The sequence below is a fragment of the Opisthocomus hoazin genome, chromosome 24 (genome assembly GCF_030867145.1).
Source record: "Opisthocomus hoazin isolate bOpiHoa1 chromosome 24, bOpiHoa1.hap1, whole genome shotgun sequence".
Classification (NCBI taxonomy): Eukaryota; Metazoa; Chordata; class Aves; order Opisthocomiformes; family Opisthocomidae; genus Opisthocomus; species Opisthocomus hoazin.
In genome coordinates this window covers 2,239,338-2,261,263 of record NC_134437.1, presented here as the reverse complement: position 1 = coordinate 2,261,263, position 21,926 = coordinate 2,239,338, and the positions used below count along the sequence as shown (strand labels likewise).

Below are 21,926 nucleotides of genomic sequence, written 5' to 3'. Positions count from 1 at the left end.
AGAAGAGCCTTGTGTATTATTACTGAGGAGTGTTATGGAAGGAGTGTATACAGAATGGGTATCTGCAGTGGGTGTAGGAGAGACTATTATGATAACAAGAGTAAAGAACACTAAAGCAAATGATATATGAACTAAGCAAAGGGAGCGAGGGTGATGGCAGGATATAAGAGGAACTGGAGGATCTGGGCTGTGAAGACAGTGTCCAAAGACACTGGTAAGAGTGGAGTGGAAGGGAAGAGAGCTACACATTGGAGCACCAGGGACTGGTAACAGCCATGTGAAATTCTGCATTTTTAAAGTAATCAGTTTCAGTTCAGTCATTAAGTCAGCTTCCTTAATATTAATCTTGTTTGCTATATTGTTTTAGTTAAAAAAAAAAAATGCAACCCGGGAGAGCAGCAACAGGGGAAGCTAAAAAAACAATTGCATTAGACTCTATCTGACTTCCTGTCTGTAGGCAATAGTGGCTGTCATTCTGCTTTTCACTACTGGATTATTATAAATGGTGACTAATACTGAAGTCCCATGGGACCCGTGTCTGGTCCCATATTAAGCTATAAAAAGGAACATTTAAAAGAACTGCTTAGTTGTGGAATGGTAAATTTCAGTTGTAGATTGAAAGGACTGTAGACAATCCCAGTAGCAGAGTTTCCTTCCTAGCAAAAAGCTTTGTGTTTTCCCGTGCTTGTTGCTTTTGGCAAAGTTCCTTCCTCCCATCTCCAAAGTTGATGCTTTTGTTGTCAAAATTTGTTGAGTATCCAAGGCCAGAGAGCACCTAAAGAAAACTCAGGCAATCTCAGATCCAGTACTGAATCTCAGGTAACTTTTGGCAAATAAATAAGCTCATTTGTATACATGATTGTCAGTTTGTTGAATTTTAATGACAGCTGTTTATAAACATGGATTTAGCAAACTTGTAGAAGTTTACTCAAAACTTGTACAGGTTGTGAAGTTTTGCAGAGTGTTTTAATAATGATGTAGTTGTGAAAATAGCAGTATAGGACATTCAGCATTCCAATAAGTATTTTCAGGGGGAGTACTAATAAAAGGATTTCTGATAGAGCCTTTCATGAATGAAAGTGAGCTTTCAGGCCTAGTCCATGCATATAATTCTTCTTCGTCATACAACTGGAGTTTGGAGTAACTTTCCCCTTAATTTCTCATCAGATTTTGGATTTGGAAATTTCTATAAAAGCGGTGAGCCTCTGACGACATGGTGTGGAAGCCCACCATATGCAGCCCCAGAAGTCTTTGAAGGACAGCAATACGAGGGACCCCAGCTGGATATATGGGTAACATTATTCTTTTTTTAACTGGATGCAAGTCACCTTTTAGGAGCCAGAACAAAGGAATTATCTTTGATTTTTCTCAAGCTGCAGACAAGCAGTTCCTCTTCAGCTTTATTTCTTGAGTGTCATAAAATGCCTCTTAACGTTGAATGGAATTGAAGTTGGCTATCCAGGTGGCTATTAAATGTACACTGTAGGTGTATGTTAGACAAAAAACTGTAGCTCCACCAAAAGCTCACCTGACTAAATGCATGAACTTTGCTTTTTTCAGTGCATTTAGTATCTTCTGTGTTAAGTGGGAACTGAACTTGTAAGGCTGTAAGTCCTTGATGAGGTTAAATTGATTCTGAGCCACTGAAACGCAGGATAGATGATGACTGCGTTGCTCTTTGAGCTGGAAACAAGCACATTTGTGCCACACATTTCTACTGCAGGCAGCTGCATGTTTTTGAATTGGTGTGTCTTCATGCGTACTACTCTAATGGAAGAGGATAGAGCGCGCAACCCACATTCTTACGCAGTGGAAAAGGGACTGAAATGAACTGAAGAAGTTCTGTGTGCCCTTCATGCATTGTCAGAGACTGCTTTTCATTCCTAATTTCGTTTTGTTTGGGGGTTTTTGTTTGTTTTTTAATTTTAGTATTCTGGTACTTACAATGATGGATTCATATCCTAAAGCAGCCAAAGACAGTACAATTTGGCAGTCTCTGCTCTGGCATCAGGTTTGCGGTGATAATATTGCACGTAGCATAACAACACAGGCTCTGACTTTTTGGTCAGAGCCTGTTACATAAACAGGGCAGTTCATGGAAAGTCACCATTCAGCTGCTAATCTAAATTAATCTAATTCCATTAACAAATACAAACTGTGATTTTAGATACATAGATTTGTGTGTATGCATGTATCTATATACATACATATATATGAAGCTAGCTAGTTGTTTTGGGGGTTTTTTTGTTTGTTTTTCAAAAAAAGGCTACTGCCTTTCTGAACCTTTAGTAACCTCAGCTATGCTTACTGTTTCACATAGTGCTGACACTGTTTGAATGTCAGAAGTGAATCTCTGAACAATATTCTTTAAATATATGAGATCCTAAATTTTTAACAGACTCTGCTTGGCCACAGAGAGAAGTGCACGTGTGTTTATATTTAAGATAAAATCATCATCATGGTCACTTATCTTCTGAGATGAGTTAAGTATTCTGCATTTCTTTGCAATATCCAATCACTGAATAGGTCTGCTGGAAGTGCTAAGCTTGCAGGAGGAATGCAGCAATCCACAGTTCAGTTTTTGGCAGGTTAAGGAAGAAAGAAAGTGACTTTTGAAAATATGTTTTTAATTTTAAAATCTCTGTGTACTTACAAGGTTTTAAGGTGAATGTTGAATGCCTGCTTTTTCCCCTTGAGAAATCCAGTGCTGTGGCTATCTGTGCCAACTGATTTGCATGAAGGTCTAGCGTGGATAATTTATCTGGTGTGGTGCTGTATTTTTTTGTCATATATGGCAAGACCGTTTCCACTTGCAGTGCCAATTGACTCGCATACTTTCAGAAACGAGTCTGGCAGCTGGAGGAGAGCTCTTGACCAGATTGTCTGCTTTTGCTCATATTAAATAATCCCTCATGCTCAGCACTGCACACAGCAGTGCAGAATTATTAGTCGCTGTTCCACTGAAGCTCACTGTTCATGAAGTTACCAGTGTGCCTCTTAACCAAATTGGTAAATGTAACAGGTTACAGTTTGTTACTTTTAGTGGCTCCTGTTTGAGGCTTGTTTTTGTTTCAACAACATTAAGATTAATAAAAAGTATCTCTAATTCTCACATTAAGTTGGGGCTCACTTTCCAGGTATCATTCAGTCATCTGTGTGGAGCTTCCTGCTAGCAGCCAGAGTCTCTAACCCATTACACTTCAGTTTACCTGCTTATCAGCACAAGGTACTGCAAGCCTAGCCATTTTGCATTAGCTGAGTGTTCTTAATTTTAGGGATCTTCAGAAATCTAACTCCTTTTTGTATAAATTTCCTGTTTCTGCGGAAGATAATTTTTTTTTCTGCAACAGGATTTGGCTAGCCAACCTCAGAGACTTTGCTTGTAGCTTGAAAAATGAAATTAATATTCTGTTTCTTACAGAGCATGGGTGTAGTTCTTTATGTTTTGGTCTGTGGAGCATTACCTTTTGATGGACCAACACTTCCCCTACTGAGGCAACGAGTTCTTGAAGGAAGGTTCAGGATCCCTTATTTTATGTCAGAAGGTAACAGTGTGTCCTCTTACACTCTTGGTGTGGTAAACCTTGAGTAAATTCTAGAATAATCTCTGTCACAATATAACAAAGGGTGGCGCATCTGCACACTAGATTATGGTATGGCAGACTATCTGTTTTGCAAAGAAAGACAAATAAGCCTTAGGTGAGCTGTATGTGTTTGCAGTTAGGCTGCTACGAGGCAAACCAACCCATTTTTCCCTGCACAGCGTGTGGAGATGGAAGTGTGACTGTGCCTGTGGGCAGGGAGAGAGTCTAAATGGCAGCTGAAGGATCTCTCATGCCACCATGAACAGAAAGACAGGGATGCAGGGGGCGAGGCACATTTATGTAGCCATTAGCTTTCATCCTACAAGGCCATATACATTTCAATGTGGAAAGAAAATACACTGAGAGCAATATCGCTGTCAAATGTAATTGTGGATTGGGTGTTTCCTGTTTTTTGACAGCATCTGCTAAATAAAAGCAAAAAAATGCACAACCAGTTCATATTCCAGGTTCTCATTGTCATGTGTCTGGCACTCCCACAGGCGACTGAGAGATCTCTCCCTTGCTTAATCGCCGCATCCGTTGGGTACAAGTGGGACTATTTTTACACAGGATTTGATGGTGTCCTTCAGCTTCCCTGTATTAAAGGGTCTCTAAAACAGATTACTTCAAAACAAGCTTCCTGAATGATATCCTTTTTCGATCTACTACTTTCTGTGCTTTTTTTTTTTTCAAGGAAATTAGAAATATGTTTCTCAGCCCTGTTAAGGATTCTGTGGTTTAAAACATTCTGGTCTTCCCCTTTTTCTTTCTGGTGGCATGTACTCCTGTGCACTGCCTCTGAAAATAGCTACTACGGTGTAGCTATAGTGCATTGGGTTGCTTGGAGCGATGCTGTTATGGCACTATGGCAACCCTTCAGCTTTCTGGGCACATTTTGCTGCTGGTGCTGAACTGCATTGTGTTTCTATGACTTTGCTGACATAGGTATGCGAGGAAACAGGAATAAATAGCTAGAAATCTCTCGCTAAACTATTTGTCGTAACTACCTGAATGGACTGACTCGTAACAACTGTACTATAGGCATAGCATGGTCAGCTAGAAATGCATGGCAGATTGATAAGCTCCTTTAAAGGATTTTATATTCACTTCCTATCATACACAAACTGCACAATAATCTCCGATGCCCACATCTTCCAAAAACCAACTGAGATCTGAAGAAAAATGTGATGGTTTTAATGCTGTCCAGCATGTGGTAGTCAGAAAGCAGCAATGGTTTGGTGTGTTCAGAAATATTCTTGCACCTAAAGCTACTGATTGTGCTTTGGTCCTGGTATTAAAACCTGCAGACCCACTGATTACTAATCACAGCCACAGAGACATTATTTTTACCTTTGTGTTTGTGAACACTTGGAAATTGAGTGGGAATTAAAAGAAAAAAATCCAGATGTTAATATTAGTTTTGCCAATCCCTTGTTTTATGAGCCTGGACAAGCTATTTCAAACTGTGCTAGAGAACGATGCTAATTACTCCCCACCACACTTCACAGAGGTTGTTTGAAGCTTTATCAGTTAATGTTAAGACTGTACTTACAACAGCACAAGCAGCTTCGAAGAGATACGAAATATTACTGTTAGCCTCATGTGGGAGCTGTGTAGAAGGAATGGCACTGTTAGGCATACCATGCATTTAAAGAAGTTGGGGGTTTGTCCTTCTTAATGTGACTTTTAATCTTGTTTTGAGAGATCATTTTAGCCTTCAGGAAATGTATTTAGCACAAAAGTAAGGCAGTTTGCTGTTGTCATGTTCTGTATTAGTAGGTCTCAGGTGAATATATGCAAGTAACACTTAGCAGGTTGGTAATTTTTCTTTTTCCCAACAGAGTGTGAACATCTGATTAGAAGAATGTTGGTCCTAGACCCATCCAAACGGTTAACTATTGCGCAGATTAAGCAGCACAAGTGGATGCTGATAGAAGTTCCTGCACAGAGACCTGTTCGTTATGCACCAGGAGAGGAGAATGAGCCTTCCATTGGAGAGTATAATGAGCAGGTCTTACGGCTAATGCACAGCCTTGGAATAGACCAACAGAAAACTGTTGAGGTAAAATAGTCAAACAGATACTTGTCCCCAGGGGGAAGGTGTCCTCGTTTGGTTTTATGAATAGAATTTATTACCCAAGTTGCTTGCAACATTCTGTATTTTAGTGGGGGGGGACACGACAGAGGACCAAACCTGGTGGCATTTTACGTGGTTGGACCCTAGCAAGGGCAAACATTTTAAACATGCTGTGCTGCTGCCTCCCTATCCTGCTGCTGTCTCAGTCTGTGCCAGCAGACTGATCAGGAAGAGCAGAGACATCACTCCAGAAAGTTTCCTAAAGATCATCCCTAGTGGAGATAAGGTGCCTGTGTTCTGCAAACTGGTGGCCACACCCAGCTTCCAGTCCAAGGCATCCTTTGCCCATAGAGAAAAACAGGTCAATGAAAAGGCAGCACCGTGAGAGAAAGGATAGTCCTCTGTGTCAGGAATCCAAATCAGAACCCATGGAAAAGAATAATGCATTCTGGTCACATATCCCAGGACTAGGTACTGTTCTTTCAGTGTATTAACTATGTACTTAAATTTAAGCAAGCACATGTCTCAAAAAATTTGATGTTGCAATTGCTTTAAGCTAGAGGACACATAGAAACACAGCATGCACTATGTAAAAAAATGGTAGCCCTATAGGGCTGCCTGTTACAATGGTGATAGTTGCTGCTGCTTACAGCTGGTCGTTTCTAGAGATTTGTTTGTTAGCTAAGTTGATTCTTAAGCACAGAAGTAAAGGAGCCATATTAGGTTCCACATTGTTAGATTTCCTGGGTGGGGCTGGATAAATCATTACTTGTCAAATGGAGAGAGAGGAAGGGCAGTCAGCCCCCCATGGCAATTGTTTCTTCTTCTCGGTCTTGTAGAACATAAAAGATTAGGCGTATTTGGCTGTACCCACACTTCTGTGCTTCTCTTTTTCAGTCTCTGCAGAACAAGAGTTATAACCACTTTGCTGCTATCTATTACTTGTTAGTGGAAAGACTCAAATCACATCGGAGTAGCTTCCCTGTGGAACAGAGACTTGATGCTCGTCAGCGTCGGCCAAGCACCATTGCTGAGCAGACAGTAGCCAAGGTAAGGTCTCATTCCTAGCAGAGGTGGGCTTAAGGCTGTGCAAGACATTCTTCTCTTTCAAAATAGTGTTTCTACATAGATTCACTTAGAATCCTTTGCTATTTTTGGATTTCTGTAGTCTGTAGACTTGCAGAATCATTTTGGAAAGACTTTTTTGGATTTGCTTCCTATCAGAACTGTACGATGACAAATCAGTTGTCTAGCATGCCTCCTACAACTGTTCCTGCTGCCTCCTCCCCACCCCCCAAAAAAAAGGCATTTGAAGGGGACTGGTTCTAAGTGACAAAGGGAAGTTGACTACATTCTGAAGCTCGAAATGCAAACAATCATTTTGGCTTTAATGGGTATCTGCGTGGTTTAACCTTAACTCCCAGATTATTTCCCAGTTAAAAAGAAGGTACTGTGCTTGTGCATCTAATTGGAACGCTTCCATTTTTGAGAATTTAAAACCTTTTGCTGGGAAGTCATGGGTTAAAATGTTAGAGAAATACCATTTCCGGAGACTGTGCAACACTTGTAGTACCTTTAATGTGACTGACAAACAAGCTTTTGAATTTATGGAGAGCTGTATGAGCATGGGGCCTAAAAGCATACAGGCACTACTTAGTGTTATAAACATAGTCACTCTAAAGGGACCCGTTGAAATTAAAATTACTTTCTCCCCTGCTGTTCTGTAGATACGCTTTCTATTTCCTATGAAATGCAGCATGGCAGAGAATAGTTAGGAGGTATCCAAAAGAAAATATTAGGATCAACCTATCAGGTTAAGATGCCAATTCATTGTGGTATCTTAAGTACCCGATAAAAATATCATCGTCATGATACTCTTAATGGCTCAAGACTCAGAGATTTGTTCCTAAATAATGTCATTTCTTGTAAGATTTGCACCACGTTTTCCTCCTGTGATCCAGCAAGATCATGAGAGACTTTGTAGCACAGCCACAAAACCTCTATGTGCATAGAGCCAATGTGATGACTAATTGATTTAACTCTTAAGAATGTCACGTGCGTTTTATCAAGAGCCGTTCTGGGTGCTCCTTACATCTGGTGTCAGCCCTTCCATTGCGGAAGGCTGTCCACTTAGTACCCTTTCTAATTATACTGACTGATTCAGCAGAGGCTCTAAGGCTACTCAGTCTGCTTCTTCCCTAGTAATTTTCTTCAGAAAGAAAAGTCATGTACAGTTTACTGTGTCTTATTCTGATAGTTCTCTGATTTTTTTTACGTGTTCTTTTGTTTCATTAAGATACACAGACATTGTACCGCTTTTGCTTTTTATTAATGCATAACTGGAACATGAAAGATTTGGCCTAAGATGACTCCGATTTATCGTGGTCTCAAGTTCACAGCCTCCTAGGTACTGTATTGCTGCTGTATAGAATGAGTGCCCAGATTCCACTTCCAGGAGAAATCACAACCATTCTGCTCCTTTTTCGCTTGAGGCAGCAAGACACCATTTGGTTTTGCATTCTGGTGAAAGCCAAATCGCTTCAGCTATGAAAACACAGGTCCAGGAACAATATGGCTGACAAAGATTAAAACTAGCTATTTTCTTAGATAGTAGTTCTAATGATAGAAAAACACAGTATTCAAAAGCAATTATTAATTACAAGATTTATTAAAAGCAGGTGGAGACAGATGAACAAGGAAGAAGAAAAAAACTCCTAGAAGGTAGTTCCTTATTGTAATAAATTCCTGTACTTTATAGCTGTATTACCACTGCAATCTTGCAGTTATCCCGTGAAACAAGATAATTTGTTTTCACACATGGTGGCATCACAGGCTCCTGTATAAGGCTGCTTGTTTCCTTTTGGCCAGCCAAGTTGTGTGGATAGTACGCTTCAGGAAACCAAGGTTAAGAAATGGTGAAAACCACTGTTTTCTTATTTGTGCCATGCTTGCCTTCCCTGAGGCACACCTCTCCCTTCAGCAGTGCTCCCTCTGTTAAAACACCTTATTTCAGATCCAGTCTGCTCTATTCTTTCTCATGTTTTTTTTCCTACAGGGATCAGTGCATGTTAGAAAAGTCATTGAAAATAGGGCTATGCCTCATGGTAATAATAAGGGGATTTCTGCTGAATATAGAAAGGAATTCTAGCATGTCAGAAGTTGGAGGCTGCAAAAGGGTCCCAAAATACTGTCTTTACTGCTAGTAAGTGCTCAGCTTCAATAAGTAGCTAGCTGGGAGGAAGGGAAGGGCGCTGCTTTTTTTAAAGTCTGAAGTCTGAGAATGTAATTCATCAACTCTTATACTTCTCCTGCTTTGGAAATGGCCTAGGTATTGTTTATTTTTAATTTGTGGGTTTGTATGTTGTCTTCTACTTAAAAATGTTCCTGTTTTGGAGTTCTTAATCTTTTTTAGGCACAAGCTGTGGTACCCTCAGTTAACCCGCATTTGCAAAATGCAAGGTTGTTGCAGTCTCCAGGTCTTCCCTCAGCTTCAGGAGCAGAAGTCTTTTCATTCCCTTCATCCAACTGCCAGGGAGAGACAGCATTTATGGAGGAAGAACGAGTTGAGACACCAAAGGTACAGCTTAAAATCACCCTACTGTTTTGTCAAAAATCATTAAGGCTAAAAAAATACTGTTGCCTTTTAAATCACTGCCTAGTAAAAGCACAGCTAGTGGTAGTAGTTGTGGCTCTTCAATAATTAATTGAAGATCAGTTCGTTCTGACAGGGTGGAGTTCATCATCCTACCACAAAGCACTGTGGAGTCCCTGCCCGAGCATTTGCTAATCCAAACTAATGTCACTTCATTGACCTCAGTACGCCTCCTGTGACTTGACACTTGTGGGTAGCTGAGCTGCAGAACTCTGCTGCTTCTCTCTGCTTTCAGTAGCCTTTTCCTCAAAGACCCAACGCTCTCAACCTGCTCCCAAGCACTTACTCTTAAGCGTATGCTTTCCCCAAAACCCTGGTCTCCAGCAAGTTTTCATTCCTGGGTAACCTCTCAGGATAGGACTGAGTCAACTACATCTAAACTACTAGTATCTAAACACTGTATTTGTACATTTCTTGTACTAGCTGGTCAAAATACATTGTGCCTGTTTCCCTAAATTTATGTATTCTCTGAGCATCAGAGTTCTAGGTATTCCAGATTTTTTTTCCATAGAATCATAGAATGGTAAGGGTTGGAAGGGACCTTAAAGATCATCTGGTTCCAACCCCCCCGCCATGAGCAGGGACATATAACTTTCAACAGCTGTGTCTTATTTTTGATCACCAGTATTACAATGACCACTGTCATTTGTAAAAGAAGAATCAACCCACAAAAGTGGGGTGGTTTCTTCTTCTTCTTCTTCTCAAATATATTTTTAAGAGCGCTGAAGACTTCTCATATATAGCTTCTAATACAAAGGGTTCACTGCTGAGTATCTAGAGTAACCGTCTCAGCTACTTATCCAAAAATTCAGACAAATGAAAACAGGAATGTACAATGGAATTTTAACCATAAGCTTCCATTACCAGCTAAAGCAATTAAAATACCATTCACTCAAAATTCCATATCTCTGCCAACGTCATAACAAGCCAGCCAAAAGAGTTACATTTTTGTTAATTTTTTGTTGAATGATAAATAGGCAGCAGGACCTTCTGACTGTCGAAAACTGTTAGAACTGCAGCATCTCAAATAGGTTGTAGCAGTTCTCAGGCCATTTCTGTAGCTAAGAATACCTGTAAAATCTTCACAGGAGACCATGTAAAATTGCAGCTCTATCTGATGGGTTTTGTTTCCTGTGATCAGACTGGAAGACTTCGTGTAGACTTTCCATACCTCCACAGTTAACAGACAACTGAACTCAACTAATAGGATGTGACCGCTCCACAGCCTTACAAATCTATGGTTACAGCTTAACTCTCTGAAGGGAGCTACAGTCTGATCCATTCTGCCATGCAGCTGTGAGGTCTGTGACAATACTCTGCAGGGTAGCAAGGAATAAGTGAAATACACAGTAGTTGGAGCTTTTGTGAGGAAGGGGAAATAGTTGAAAAGAATTACATTTATGAAGTATATTATTACTCTCATGAAATTTTTGTTGTGCTCTCTTGTATCACATCACATTAGAACTTTAATTTCAGCATATTGTACTTTGCCTGGTGCCAGCAAGGGGTTTGATTTCATGCTTGCCATTTTGAAGATTTTATTGCTCACTTACTGGTTAGTTACCAACACTAAGGGCATGGTCCTGGTTCTCATCACTGTTTTAACTAACTCCTTGTGTGGTCTCTTACAGCTGGAAAGTGGAAAGCAGTTCAAAGACATTTGGAAATTAACATTTCAAACTTCATTTTGCATCCCACTTTGCTTTTATAGATGATGCAGTTTGGCCAGAGTAAATCAACAAAGGGTGACTACAGTGAGGTGTCCAGTCACAGTTGACTTCAGAATATTCAGCATCTTAAGTATTATAGAACATGTTTGCTAAAGACTTCCAAGCTCTGATCTATGTGCCATGGTAAACTGCAGAGAGCCAACTGCCCACATGGTATTGGTTCTCTTTTTCCTTTCCAGCAGTTCAATTAATAGTCTTTCCAGTGCTTTTGCTGCCAGATCAGTAGAAGGCATTTGAATGGGAAAATGGAAATTAAGGTATGCAAGAAATTAAGCTTAAAGGTATAATCCATGAAATTAAAATGGAGGCAGCAGATCCAGAATTTTCCTGTGCATGCATCATCATTTTACTGATGCTTCAAACATTTACAGCTATTCCTTGATACTGCATTAAATACTTTCCTAGAGTACTACCATATAGTCTGCTTGCAAGACCATTTGTTAACAGCTACTGTTAGTGCAGTGAAGCTTCTTTTCCAAACACACTAATTTTCAAAATACTGAAGAACTTTGAAGAAAATTCAGGAATGGTTCATCAACAGTTTTACATAAAATCACATGTAGCAGTGCCAGGTTTTATGCTAAATGAATGTGTTGTTTCATCCATATTTTACCCAACCTGATCCTACCAAATTTAGTACAAGTGACATGTGCAACAGGATGCTAATTGGAGCTTCTAAGGTATTACGGACCAGAATACCTGCCCCAAAATTGTACTGCATGCAGGCCATGGTCCTCAAAACACAAATAGTTGCATATGGCAAAGAATTATTTAAGGTACAGAAGGATTGAGGACAAACTGAGAACTGTAGAATAAAATCAGAATTAAAATCCTAGGAGTATTTTAGGTTGGAAAGGTACCTCTAAAGGCCCTCTAGTCCAACCACCTGCTAAAAGCAGGTCTGACTTCAAAGTTAGATGAGGTTGCTCAGAGTTTTATCAAATTGAATGAATCCAAGGAGGAGGATTCCACAGCCTCTCTAGACAGCCTTTGTTTGCAGAGGAGCACCATGAATTGAATGAACTTTTGCTGGAAAGGATGCATTTATTGTATTATTCTTGAACACGTCTCTGCAGCTCTGCAAGATGCTGCAGAATTAAATACAAGACTATTTTTTCATAGTGCTTCTCTGAGCATGAGAAATGAGCACATGGGCACAGTAGGTGTCATAAGGGGAAACAATAATATTGTACCTTCCATAAATATTTTATGTTTGTGACTAAGCTGGCAAAGGTTTTTAATAACTTAAGAAAAAAACAACCACAAAAACAAACGAAAAAACGCAGCAGCTCTGGAAGACATAGTACTGTGGAAATAAGAGTATTTAGATTTAGGGAGCTGAGTACTAAGAGGATGTCAGTGGTGATCCTGCCTGGAGGGATTTGTTTGTCACGTACAATTCTTAAGAAGTCTTACTTACCTCAGTAGATTATAGGGAGGTTCATGTATTTTAAATGTACAGGCTGCTTTCAGTCTACTTGATAGGCAGAGATTTCTTGCACTTTGGGGTGATGGTTTGTGCACATAATCGAAAGCTGTTCATGTTCTCCTTGTGCCATTTAGGTAAATGGCTGCCTACTAGATCCTGTACCTCCTGTGGTGATTAGGAAAGGATGTCAATCACTGCCTACCAGCATGATGGAAACTTCTATAGATGAAGGAATAGAGACAGAAGGAGAGTCAGAAGATAACCCTGCACAGGCATTTGCAGCCCTCCAAGCAGCTCGCTGTGGGAAGCGACGTCACACTCTGGCAGAAGTTACCAATCAGCTGGTGCTCATGCCAGGCACAGGTACAGAAGTTAGCATGGACATCTCAAAGCTCATTTCCTGCTCTCACCACTCAATCTAATAAGCCCGAGATAAGAACCACTAGGTTGTGAGAGCCACAAGCACAAGGCAGAGTTTCTTGGTTTTGTTACTTTGCATTTACTCTAAAGGCCAAATAGGAAAAAAAAACCACAGCAAAACACCCCAAAACCTGCTGTACAGACAGTATAAAACCAAAGCAGCAAACGTATAGCTGGCTACAGTCACATACAATCTCAATAGCAAGTCGTAAAGTCTGACAAGTTGGCTTGTTCTTTTTCACATAACTAGGTGTCCCCAGATCATTTATTCTTTAAAGATGTGGTGGCAGAGGAGGACAGTGAGTAAACAAAAACCTCCGGATTCTCAGGTATTCCAAAACCAGCAAGATGACCAAGCCTTTCAGCTCAGGCTACAGTCATGTCAGGATTATCTACAGGGAGAGGGGGAGGGAACACCCCACCGAACGCTCTCCAGACAAGCCAGTGAACGTCGTCTGCATAGCATCTTACTGCTGCGATAATGTGAAAATCAGTAGCAAATCCCCGTTCTGGTACTGCAAGTGTTAAATTACAATTACTTTATGAAACTTTTGTTTTTTGTTTTGTTTCCTCTAAGACAGTCACTGTTGGCAGGAGTAGCTTGAGCCTGTGGCACTTCGTTTGCTTTGCTAAATTACTGCTGCACTTTCCTTTTATTCTGGCTTTTCGTTTTTGTCACAGGGAAAGTCTACTCATTGGATGAAAACTCATCTCTGGGGAGTACTGATTCAGAGTATAACATGGGATCCATTCAGAGAGATATTAAATACCTGGAGGACACCCCTTCCTTGAAAGAAGTTATGCTAACTAACCAACAAGCACCCAGAATGACAGCACCTTTCCTAGGTCTGAGACCTGCCAATCCAGCCATGCAAGTACTTGCATCCCAAAAGCGAGACACCCACAACCGCTCTCCTGTCAGTTTCCGAGAGGGACGCAGAGCTTCTGACACATCCCTGACACAAGGTAATTACAACTATTGTCACAACACATTATACCTAGACATAGTAGTAAACGTATTCCATACACAGAAGCACCAAGCCACCCTGTGACTTGGAGGTTACTCAGCTTATCTCACATTGGCTGTGCTAACCAGATACGAATTAACTGATTTTCTGACAAGGGTTTTGCTCAACTCTTCTCCAGGAATTGTAGCATTTAGACAGCACCTCCAGAATCTGGCACGAACCAAAGGCATCCTGGAACTGAACAAAGTCCAGTTGCTGTATGAACAAATGGGAACAGATGAAGAACCTTCCCTGACATCAACTGCCACCCAGTTGCAGGACCTCATTAATAATCCTCCACAGGTACTTAAACCAGAAGTAAAGCTCCATCTTTCAGGTGTTAATGCTTTGGGACAGATAAGGAGAAGATAAGGTGTTATGGAGATCTGAGAAGAGCTAATTTAAAGATAAAGTTCCCTCTTCTCCTTTCCATCTTCTGCAGACTAGAGAATGGGCATTTGCAGGCTAGCCTCTACCATCCTAATGGTGTCAGTGAGATGGCCTTTTTGGCTTTCCAAATCCAACATTTTATTATTGCTTTTTATCTGAAGGATGTTTTAGATTTAACACAGCCCAGTAACATCTTTCCCTGTTGGAGCTGGCCTGGTGTAATTGTAAAAAGTGCAAAAACTGACTAATAACAGTTAGCCTGATTTGCATAGCGAAATGCTAAGTAACCTGTACCAGCTCCCCAGTTACTTGTTTCAAATGGACCAGGTTACAGCAAACAGGAATAAGTTTGTGTTAAACCCCAGGAATAAAATGGGTAAGAAGTACACAGCCATTGTAAGCACCTAATGTTCCAGATCAGGCCTGCTATGCTTAAAGCTCCAGTTACTTTCTGACTGCTGGCAAACTTAGTTCTGACAACCACAAAGTTGTAATGTTTTCACAAGAACCTCTCACAGTGTAAATACACTGCAGTGCTCATGGTGTTCTCATGACACCAGTTCACTCCCCTCCATGTCAGCACTCTCCAGCTTGCTAGAGATGCCTACTCTTTGCACATCTGCTCCACCACTATTGAAAGCTTTTCGCTTTCCGTTTTGAAGATGTGAAATGAAAGCTGCATGAAAGCACATTCAGAGTTTGGATGTTTTTCTATCGCTGTACATTTATGATTTATGAGGGCAAGTCAGAACAAACATTATATATACTACCATTTTAGTTACAGATGTAAGCCCTTGCCCGTTTGCAGCACAGATAGTTCAAAGCTTTGTAATTTAGGCTCCTCACCATGCAGTGAAAGTGGTGAGTGACAGCAGAGACCAGTCGATATGGCAACTATGAAACCTCTATCAGGGGAAATCCTTAAGGAAAGGATTGAGGCAGAAAAGCCTTTTCTGGGGATGAAACTTCTTCCTCTTCTCTCTGCAGGAGGAAGCATCTCAGCAGCACCAGGAAGCTGCATCTGCTTTCCCTAATGGTGCACATCCCCCGTTATTACCCAGACGGCAGAGTTTAGAAACACAGTACTTGCAACACAGGCTCCAGGTACCTTACCTCCTCTCCACTGTATTGCTGTTACTACACAGCAGACTAGCCTTTTAGATCTCATTACTCAGGAAAATCAGTCAAAGGCTAAATTAGAGGAAAACAGCTGAATTCTTCCTTTTGTCAGACACTGACCCTAATTATGCAAAAAGTATACTGTATTACTGCTGGTTTCCTACTCAGTCTGTTACTGTATAGTGTTCTTAAAGTAATTTGAAGTAACTGCTAAGTGCTAATGAATACCTGTTATCTGTGTTGCACCCCATAAAAGCTACGCATCAGCATCTGAGGAGCCCCTTCTGACCCCTGGGGGCTTACTGTTTCTTCCCACCCCATCCACCCTCCCCCTTTTTTTTTCTTTTAAACCAATTTTCATATAGCTGATAGAAGATTCTAAAAAACTTTTTTCTTGCAGCTTCTTTCACTTGGAAGAAATCTTTCTATGGATTTTAATGGTACAATCTCATGCAAAGATATTCTTTGTCTAAGGATTAGAAGCCAGTAAGCAGCAGTGACTGTGGTTTTAGATGATAACTCTATTGACAGCTTCTGAAAATGGAGCTGGGCAGTTACACGGTCATAAGCGTAGACAATCTTCTTTAATTTGCTTTCTGGATTAATGCATGAAATCAAATGCAATTTAAAACAGCACTGCTTTTCTTTCAGAAACCCACTCTACTATCAAAAGCTCAGAATACTTGCCAGCTATACTGCAAAGAATTGCCCCGAAGTCTGGAACAGCAGTTACAGGAGCACAGGTAAGAAGCTTCCAAACTGTACAGATAAGTTCTTTGTTCTTACTCTCAAGAGTAATAAAAGAACTGGAACAATCTTTGTCCATTTAGAAATTCTTTGAAAAAGGAAAGCTTCACTTGAAAATTTGTAAGGACACAGTCCTCCTTTTAAGAGAGAGACAACAGTCCTGTCACCTGTTTACAAATTTCTGTGCTACGAGCTCTTCATCAGCTAACACTACTTAGAGTACAGGTAAACTGCGAATACCTGCATGCTTCATTTAGTGACAATGGATGTACAGAAGCAAAGGAGGAAGCTACCCTAGTAATAATATTGTTTTATTTTCACCCTCATCCTTCCAACTGCTCATTGTTTATAATCTACATATTGTAGTATTTATTGTAAGTCAGAACATGGATCATGTATTTCTGCCTGCTGGGAAGCCCGTTCCCATGACCCAATAATTTTACAGTAAATTAAATGAACTTTTTCTTGTCGTGTAAGATCAGTTTAGAAGTGACACTCCTGTGAAAACGTTACAGTAAAGAGTGAATAGATTTGAAGCATTCCCTTATATCTATACATATTACAGCAGACAAGATTTTAATTGCTAAGTTAAAGGGCTGTACACTCTTCATGAGCTCATCCTTTGGTAATCATCAAACAAGTAAGCAAGATAGATACTAAAGACAGTTACTATCCCTGAGTTTTGCAAAAGAATCACAAAAAGAGACAGGAAAATAACAACCTACCTACATGCTGTCCAGAACAAAAACACTGAGGAGCAGAGGTACAAAAATACTCCTTGATTTCAAGAAAGCATGCAATCTGTACTTACTTTTTAGCTTCTGGCCACTCCTGACAATTGTAGGGTTGATTAATCCTAATTAAGAACTTAACTAACAATATTGAGAGCAGTCTGGGGTACTACTTTAAGAATAGGAGGTCTGCATAGAGAACTAGGCTGGGCAGCAATAGATTCATTTTCTGAACACTATCGGCTTGCATCAGTAGTAGGTTTCCTTTTTCTGTGTGCTTTGGGAATTGGCTGGCCCAAGACCTCCACTTTGTCGTATCACAGGAATTTGCCAAAAGGTAGCTATACTTTGCAGTGTGTTGTAAATTCTTACTGTTTGTAAGGAGTCAAAACCACATAGTTCCGTAAAAGTTCATAGGCAGCAGTGCAGTTCAGAGAAAAAGAACATAGGGAGGAAGGAGAGTTTGTTCATTTCCATTAGTAGCCAGCGATACTGAAGTCTTGAGCTCCCAAATTCCACAGAGCAGTGAATACCAGGCTTAAAATACAAATACAGTGCATCTTACTCTTAGCAAACAAAATTAAACAATGCATGGGGTTAACTCAGTTGCACAGCAAAAACTCACTAGGCGAGTAAAAAGGTTATCAGAAGGAGGTCTACAAAAATCAGCCTCCACACATTTGCTGAAAGGTGAAGATTCTGGTCTGCTGTCAAACTTAATATATAGATGGCCGAGGAATTTTCCAGTTCTGTACTTCACTCCCTGCTGGAACTGTTTGAGTGACTAGCATGCAGGACTCGTGCTAGCACCTTAACAGTTCAAAAAGCAAAAATAATTGCTGTTTGTGTCTTTGATGCAGGCTACATCAGAAGCGACTCTTTCTCCAGAAGCAGTCCCAGCTGCAGGCCTATTTTAACCAGATGCAAATAGCTGAGAGCTCATACCCAACGTCAAGTCAACTGCCACTTTCATGCCAGGAGGAGCAACAACAGCAGCAGCAATCAACCCAATTCAGTTTGCAGCAGCCTCTGAGCCCTGTGATGGAGCCTTCCTCAGAACAAATGCAGTATGACCCCTTCCCCAGTCAATACCAGAAGGTACAGCTGGATCCTCTGCCACCCTCCCAGATCACCAGCTCATCACGGTTGTCATCACCAGTTCAGGTGCAGCAGCAGCCCCCACAGTCTTTACAATATTCATATCAGACTTGTGAATTGCCTGTTGTCACGTCTTCTGAACCAGACTACCCAGACCAGTGCCACTATTCCATGGACCCAGCACAACAGAGCAGTGTAGCATTGCCTGACAGCCAGAGCAGCTCAGCATCTCACGAGTCCCAGTCAAACTATGATGCATTAACCCTCTCGGAATTACCTGGACTCTTTGATTGTGAAATGATGGAGACAGTAGATCCCCAGCACAGTGGCTTTGTCCTGGTGAATTAATACCATGAGGTGACTAACGTGAGAGTGGAAGACAAGACAAGTGGAGAAGCACGTGAATTTTTTGTTTTTGTTCCTACCCCAAAGTTTCTGGTAATTTTTCAACCTTTGAATTATTAACAGGGGAACTAAAAATCCACCTGACTGGAAAAAAAGCAGGAGAGGGTGAGAAGTGTTTGGCCACTAGCTCCTCTTGCTGGTGGCGGGGGCTAGAAAACAGAGTGCAGTTTCATCCCACAAAAAACTAGTTTGCATAGAAGGAGGCAAAAAAGGTGAATTTTAGAGGAAGGAAATAGCACCTTCTAAAAAAGTTGGGGAGTTTGTCAGCATTCATCTAACATTCACTTGGAGAAATGAGTGCACATCGTATTGTACTTCTTGGCAATAAAAGCAATAGTTTTCGTTGAAATTCAGGGTAGATTTGGGTCTGTGCTGATGGCAAGTGTAATATTCTTGAAACAGTAGTGCAAGGTGGAATTAAAGGCAAGTTGCACTTTGACATCCAATTGCTGGTTAAGCTACTGATCTGGAAGTACTCCATGGTAAGTCTGAGAGATTACCAGGCTTCTCAGGCAGCCTCCATTGCGTCCTGCTAGTAAGTACACAATTTCCCAAGCCTGCCAAGAAACTCTTAATTGTAAGGGAAGCTTCTGGATCTCTGGGAAGTGACATCCTGACTTTGTCAAAAGATACCTGGAACTGGCACAGGGCACCACAGTGGTTGGTAGAGACCTCTGGGTAGGGATCAGAATACTAAAGGATAAAGGATTAGCTAACAGAGAGATACAAGGTAAGAAGTACTGGGTCGTGGGGGGGGAGAGGGGAAATCAAGAGCTGCAGCTAATGGCACCTAAAAAAAAAAAAAATTTCACCTGGGTGGCTTTTGAAATCAACCCTTTTTGCAGGCAGGACTTTGTGAAGGGTTCTGTCTTGGAGAAGTTCTGATCACTGGAAAGGGTCCATCTGTCCTTTTGTTGCATTTTAAAAACAAGCAAACAAACTGTTTTGAAGTTGCAGTATGTGTTGCTGGTGATTTATTGAGCTTTGTATATTTGGACAATTACTTAGGGTTTTAGAACTTAAGGATAAAAACAATGAGCTTAAAAACCCTGTGAAGTGATAGTGCTGTGCCTTTTTCAGTTCTTTATCAGCCTATATGCTTTTTTCTGAAGAAAGTAGACAATACCCCATTTATATCCTTGCTATAGCCAAAGTCCCTTCAGAGCACACATTCCACCATGTGGAACATACTGTTTAACTTTCTTAGTGTTTTGATTGCTCATGTATATATAACATTGAAAGTATTACAGCAATATTTAGCATCACCAACTGTTGATGTATCAACCATTTCAAGAAATACTAAATTCAGCAAGCAGTTGTGTCTCCAGAACTTACAGTCATGAAACGTGAGTCATGGTAGAATTGTTTAGGAATCTGCAGAAAGTTTAGCTCTCTAGTTTGGGTTTTGTCTCTAGCCTTTAAGTATTGTGGGACATTATGGGAGAACAGATGAACAAGGCTCACAGCTAGACAGTTCAGGCCTTTTCTGAGCAAGGATTAAGCACAACTGCAGATTTATTAAAGCACAAAGAATGGCAGAGAAGCTGTGCTGATGACATAAGTAGGTAACACCACTGTTTGCTGGAAAGTTTGGTGAGCTAAGGTCTTTGATGCTACAGATAATGAGGGTGTAGTCACCACATTCCAAGTTTGGGTATTCGGGGCCTGTGGTCACTTAAAAATGGAATGGGTTGAACAGGTAGCAGAAGGAAGAAACAGACAAAAAAAGTGCTTCTGGTATGTTAAATCTTCCGTATTTGCCAAATCACAGATCCTACCAAGCTAGAAAAAGGAGTTCTCAAAAAGCTGCTCTCTTCTCTGCACTAGAATAGTGGATGGTGGATAATCAGCCAGCATTTACAGCAATAAGACCCCATTTAAATGTGGAATAGGACTCTAGTCACTGCAGTGTGGGCTGTGTGAAGGAGGGAAGGGTTTAACTGACAGAAGGCACCTTGCGTCCTGTATACTACAATTAGAGGCAACTCCTGTTGCTATGTAGCCTGCTCTGATACTGGTCCAGTTGTGCAGCTGGACTCAATCCATAAGTGCTCAGCTTCTACCTCTGATATCACAGGGATTCTCAAGGCATCAGCAAAGGAGAGTTTAAAGAACAGGGATCACATCCATACACTACTTAGGTGATGCAAGATAAAGAAGGTTAGAAAGCTCTACTTCAAATAGCCGAGACAGAAGAGGTTTTTATTGTGTGGTTTTCCTTCAAAAGGAAACCTGTCTGACACAGTAAGTAGCGATGAACACAGAAACCCCTATGACACCTTAAGTGACTAAGGGAAGGGAAACAGCTGGACAAATACTGCAGTGTAAGAGACCAGGAATTTCACTACTGCAGAAAAAGAAAGAGGCAACAAAGAGTCCTGTCCTTTCATTCCTTCTTCCCTACCCCACAGCATAATAAACACTTTTTGAAACTTCAATATCTGACGAAGCACTCAAGGACGTATGTTGCAAAAACTGCTAACAGGACACACGCCCACCTATGGAGATGGGCCCAGTTCTGCTCCAGGAGCTGGGTTACTGCCATGACTATAACCACTTCCTTCCCCATCCAACTCCAGGATACTGTACATTTCAGGACTGAAAAGATAAAAATAATTCTGTTCTTGAGTTCTGCGGTTCATTTATCAGGATGTGCCAACTAGTCTAAGCGCATTTGAGGTTTGCAGTGCTGGTAAGGGGAAGCTACAGTGTTTTTTTAATGTAGTTTAGACTGACTCTTCCCCTCAGCCAAAAGCATATTTAACATTTCATGTAATTTACTTTAATTAGAATAAAAGGCCTCTAATGCCTTCTAATATGGCAGAGTATCCATTGGGCACCACTTTGTACTACTTCGAAGTGGCTTTTTTGTTAATTGCTTATGTCTGACATTAGAGAACTGTGTACACTACTGTTAGAGTAATTATTAGCTTTATTATCTTGTATTACAGACTCCTTTGAAGAGACTTTGGTGTGATGTATATGGGGTAGAAATTACATATGGAGAAAAGTGCAATATGTGTGTGTGGTACGTTCTTTAATGTATTTTTTTAAGGAGTTAGAGGGTTTAGTCTCTGCGCTTTGGGATAAATGCACTAGTTTTGTGAGCTCCAGTTTGGCAAGTTCATCTGTAGTATTTACATGCAACTGATATGCTGGACTCTGTAAAGGAATTACAGTGTATTAATACAAAATAAAGAATATGTGCATTTCATTTTTAAAATATCTAGTGAGCTAAAGCAGCCCCTGCCACTCTTTTGTTCTTAGGAGCCTCTTTATGTATTATACTGAGGTGACTTTCTTTCTGAGGCACCAGGCTACAAATGACTAAGAATATGTCTACTGCAAAGGCTGGATTTTCTAGACTGAAGTTTGCTTCCTCTCATTTTGACATATGTGAGGTGGTTGATACCACTGACTTTTGAAGGCAAATATTAATGGACAAAGCATTCTAATAGCTTCAACAAAAAAGCTGCATTTCTTTACTGCCTGCTATGCCATGGAATGTCAAACACTTCAGGAACATGGCTCCCACAC

At 40.7% G+C, this 21,926-nt stretch overlaps 1 protein-coding gene across 2 annotated transcripts in view; it reads left to right on the top strand.

The window, feature by feature from the left end:
• The window catches only part of SIK2 (salt inducible kinase 2), a 60,589-nt gene extending 38,975 nt beyond the window's left edge, over window positions 1-21,614 (top strand). The window contains exons 5-15 of one of the 2 annotated variants that reach the window (XM_075442363.1): window positions 1,168-1,292; window positions 3,422-3,545; window positions 5,426-5,646; window positions 6,559-6,711; window positions 9,074-9,238; window positions 12,607-12,835; window positions 13,574-13,858; window positions 14,039-14,202; window positions 15,277-15,393; window positions 16,060-16,151; window positions 17,747-21,614. In XM_075442363.1, coding sequence (XP_075298478.1) covers window positions 1,168-1,292; window positions 3,422-3,545; window positions 5,426-5,646; window positions 6,559-6,711; window positions 9,074-9,238; window positions 12,607-12,835; window positions 13,574-13,858; window positions 14,039-14,202; window positions 15,277-15,393; window positions 16,060-16,151; window positions 17,747-18,332 — 2,261 coding nt within the window. In that variant the 3' untranslated portion in view covers window positions 18,333-21,614. The remainder of the gene's footprint in view (window positions 1-1,167; window positions 1,293-3,421; window positions 3,546-5,425; window positions 5,647-6,558; window positions 6,712-9,073; window positions 9,239-12,606; window positions 12,836-13,573; window positions 13,859-14,038; window positions 14,203-15,276; window positions 15,394-16,059; window positions 16,152-17,746) is intronic. The other variant, XM_075442364.1, reaches the window with a different exon arrangement.
• The last annotated feature ends 312 nt before the right edge of the window (window positions 21,615-21,926 follow it).